General features: G+C 48.7%; 1 protein-coding gene across 1 annotated transcript in view; it reads right to left on the bottom strand.

The window, feature by feature from the left end:
- The window catches only part of LOC142482965 (myosin-IIIb-like), a 197069-nt gene continuing 194225 nt past the window's right edge, over positions 1-2844 (bottom strand). Inside the window, exon 16 of the mRNA XM_075583083.1 lies at positions 1-8. Coding sequence (XP_075439198.1) covers positions 1-8 — 8 coding nt within the window. The remainder of the gene's footprint in view (positions 9-2844) is intronic.

Raw genomic sequence — 2844 nt, 5'->3', positions numbered from 1 at the left:
TCAAGATGCTGTTGAACAGTTTCCCCAGGGTGCTGCTGACACAGATTCCTCTGTAATTGGATGGGTCCACCCTGTCTCCTTTCCATCTATACAAGAAACAATACTGAAAATGTTCAACCTGGTCCTCAGTACTGGCTACTTCCCTAAACTGTGGAACGAAGGACTGATAACCCCTATCCACAAGAAAGGAGACAAGATGGACCCATCCAATTACAGAGGAATCTGTGTCCGCAGCACCCTGGGGAAACTCTTCAACAGCATCTTGAACAGCAGAATCCTCACCTTCCTGACAGAGCAGAGTGTACTGAGTAAGAGCCAGACAGGCTTCCTGCCAAACCACCGCACCACGGATCACATCTATACCCTACACAGCCTGATCAATAAACACGTCCACAACACCAACAAGGGCGAAATCTTTGCTTGCTTTGTGGACTTCAAAAAAGCCTTCGACTCCATCTGGCATCCAGGCCTATTGCTGAAAATACTAGAGAGCGGAATAGGGGGGAGAACATACGACACGATCAAAAGTATGTACTCTGAAAACAAATGCTGCGTGAAAGTAAATAACAAAAGGACAGACTTCTTCCACCAAGGCCGTGGAGTTAGACAGGGCTGCAGCCTGAGTCCCACACTTTTTAACATCTACATCAATGAGCTCGCAGCAGCCCTAGAATCCTCCTCAGCACCTGGGCTCAACTTGGCTGGAACTGAGATTAAGTCTCTACTATACGCAGACAACCTGCTCCTGCTGCCTCCAACAGAACAAGGCCTCCAACAGGACAGGGCCTCCAACAGGACAGGGCCTCCAACAGGAACTGGCAATACTAGAAAAATTCAGCCAGACCTGGGCACTCTCTGTGAACCTAGAAAAAACCAGAATAATGGTATTCCAAAAGAAATCAAAAAAACATCCAACCATATCTCAATTCACACTGGACGACAAAGCACTGGAACAGACAACGAGCTACACATACCTTGGTCTAACAATCAGCTCATCAGGGAAATTCAACCTGGCCATAAATACACTGAAGGAGAAGGCCCGCAGAGCATTTTATGCAATAAGGAAACAGATGTACCACCTCAAACCACCAATAAGAATCTGGGAGAAAATATTCAACAGCATCATCACACCCATCCTTCTGTATGGCAGCGAGGTGTGAGGCCCTGTAACATACCCAGACCCCACACACCCATCCTTCTGTACGGCAGCGAGGTGTGGGGCCCTGTAACATACCCAGACCCCACACACCCATCCTTCTGTATGGCAGCGAGGTGTGGGGTCCTGTAACATACCCAGACCCCACACACCCATCCTTCTGTATGGCAGCGAGGTGTGGGGCCCTGTAACATACCCAGACTCCACAAAATGGGATACCATCCCAACAGAAATACTGCATCTGGAATTCTGCAAATACCTTCTCCAAGTACACAGGAGTACATCAAACAATGCATGCCGGGCTGAGCTGGGCCGCTTTCCTCTACTGCTCACGGTACCGAAGAGAGCACTGACATTCTGGGCTCACCTAAACACCAGCCATCCACAGTCTTACTGCTACAGAGCAATGCAAAACCAGTACCTCCCCACTAAACCCTGTGCCATCAAACAACTTGTCCTCTCACTCCAAGGACAAAACCCCACACAGATTAACAACCTGCCGAAAAAAGAAATCAACTCAATCGCCAACGAAATGAAGAAGCAGTATGTGACAAGATGGGAAAATGATATCCAGCGCTCAAAGAAGCTGGAGACCTACCACAGCCTACAGAGAGAATACACTCTGGCACCCTACCTACTGAAGGTAAAAGACCCAAAACAGAGACAGACCCTGAGCCAGTACAGAATAAGTGCCCACAGCCTAGAAATAGAAACAGGCAGGCACAGACAGAACTGGAAGCCCCGGGAGATGAGACTGTGCCAAAGATGTGAGCTAGGAGAGGTAGAAGATGAAACTCACTTCCTGTTGCGTTGCACACAATACTCTGACGTGAGGAGTGCCCACCTAGAGAAACTCACTGCTGCTATCCAGAACTTTAATAATACAGAAGAGAACCAAAAAATAGCGATCCTCCTGGGAGAAGATGAAACCCGCGCAGAACTGGCTGCACACTATATCAGCACCTGCCACAAGCTGAGAGACGCCCACTAACCCCCACACCCCTGTGTGACACTGTTACCCATATACCCTGCAATCATTATACCCTATCCCTAGTATTCGTGTAATTATTGTCCCCCACCTCCTATTATTCACGCTTTGGCAATACTGAAATGTTCTTTCGTAATGCCAATAAAGCTGATTTGATTTGATTTGATTTGAGAGAGAGAGGGAGAATGCGATAGAGAGAGAGAGGGAGAATGCGAGAGAGAGAGAGAGAGGGAGAGGGAGAGAGAGGGAGAATGCGAGAGAGAGGGAGAATACGAGAGAGAGAGAAAATGCGAGAGAGAGAGGGAGAATGCGAGAGAGAGAGAGGGAGAATACGAGAGAGAGAATGCGAGAGAGAGAGAATGCGAGAGAGGGAGAGAATGCGAGCGAGAGAGGGAGAGAGGGAGAGAGAGAGAGAATGCGAGAGAGAGAGGGAGAATGCGAGAGAGAGAGGGGGAGAATACGAGAGAGAGAATGCGAGAGAGAGAATGCGAGAGAGGGAGAGAATGCGAGCGAGAGAGGGAGAGAGAGAGGGAGAGAGAGAGAGAATGCGAGAGAGAGAGAATGCGAGAGAGAGAGGGAGAATGCGAGAGGGAGAGAGAGAATGCGAGAGAGAGAGAGAGAGAGAGAGAGAATGAATGACAGACACGTCCGTAGGGCAGGAAGAAAGAAGCTACAGAGAATTTTAGACGCAGAACTTCAT

This window comes from Ascaphus truei, unplaced genomic scaffold (assembly GCF_040206685.1).
Source record: "Ascaphus truei isolate aAscTru1 unplaced genomic scaffold, aAscTru1.hap1 HAP1_SCAFFOLD_284, whole genome shotgun sequence".
NCBI classification, from domain to species: domain Eukaryota; kingdom Metazoa; phylum Chordata; class Amphibia; order Anura; family Ascaphidae; genus Ascaphus; species Ascaphus truei.
Note: the sequence above shows the minus strand (reverse complement) of the source record. Positions and strands in the feature narration are given on the sequence as shown.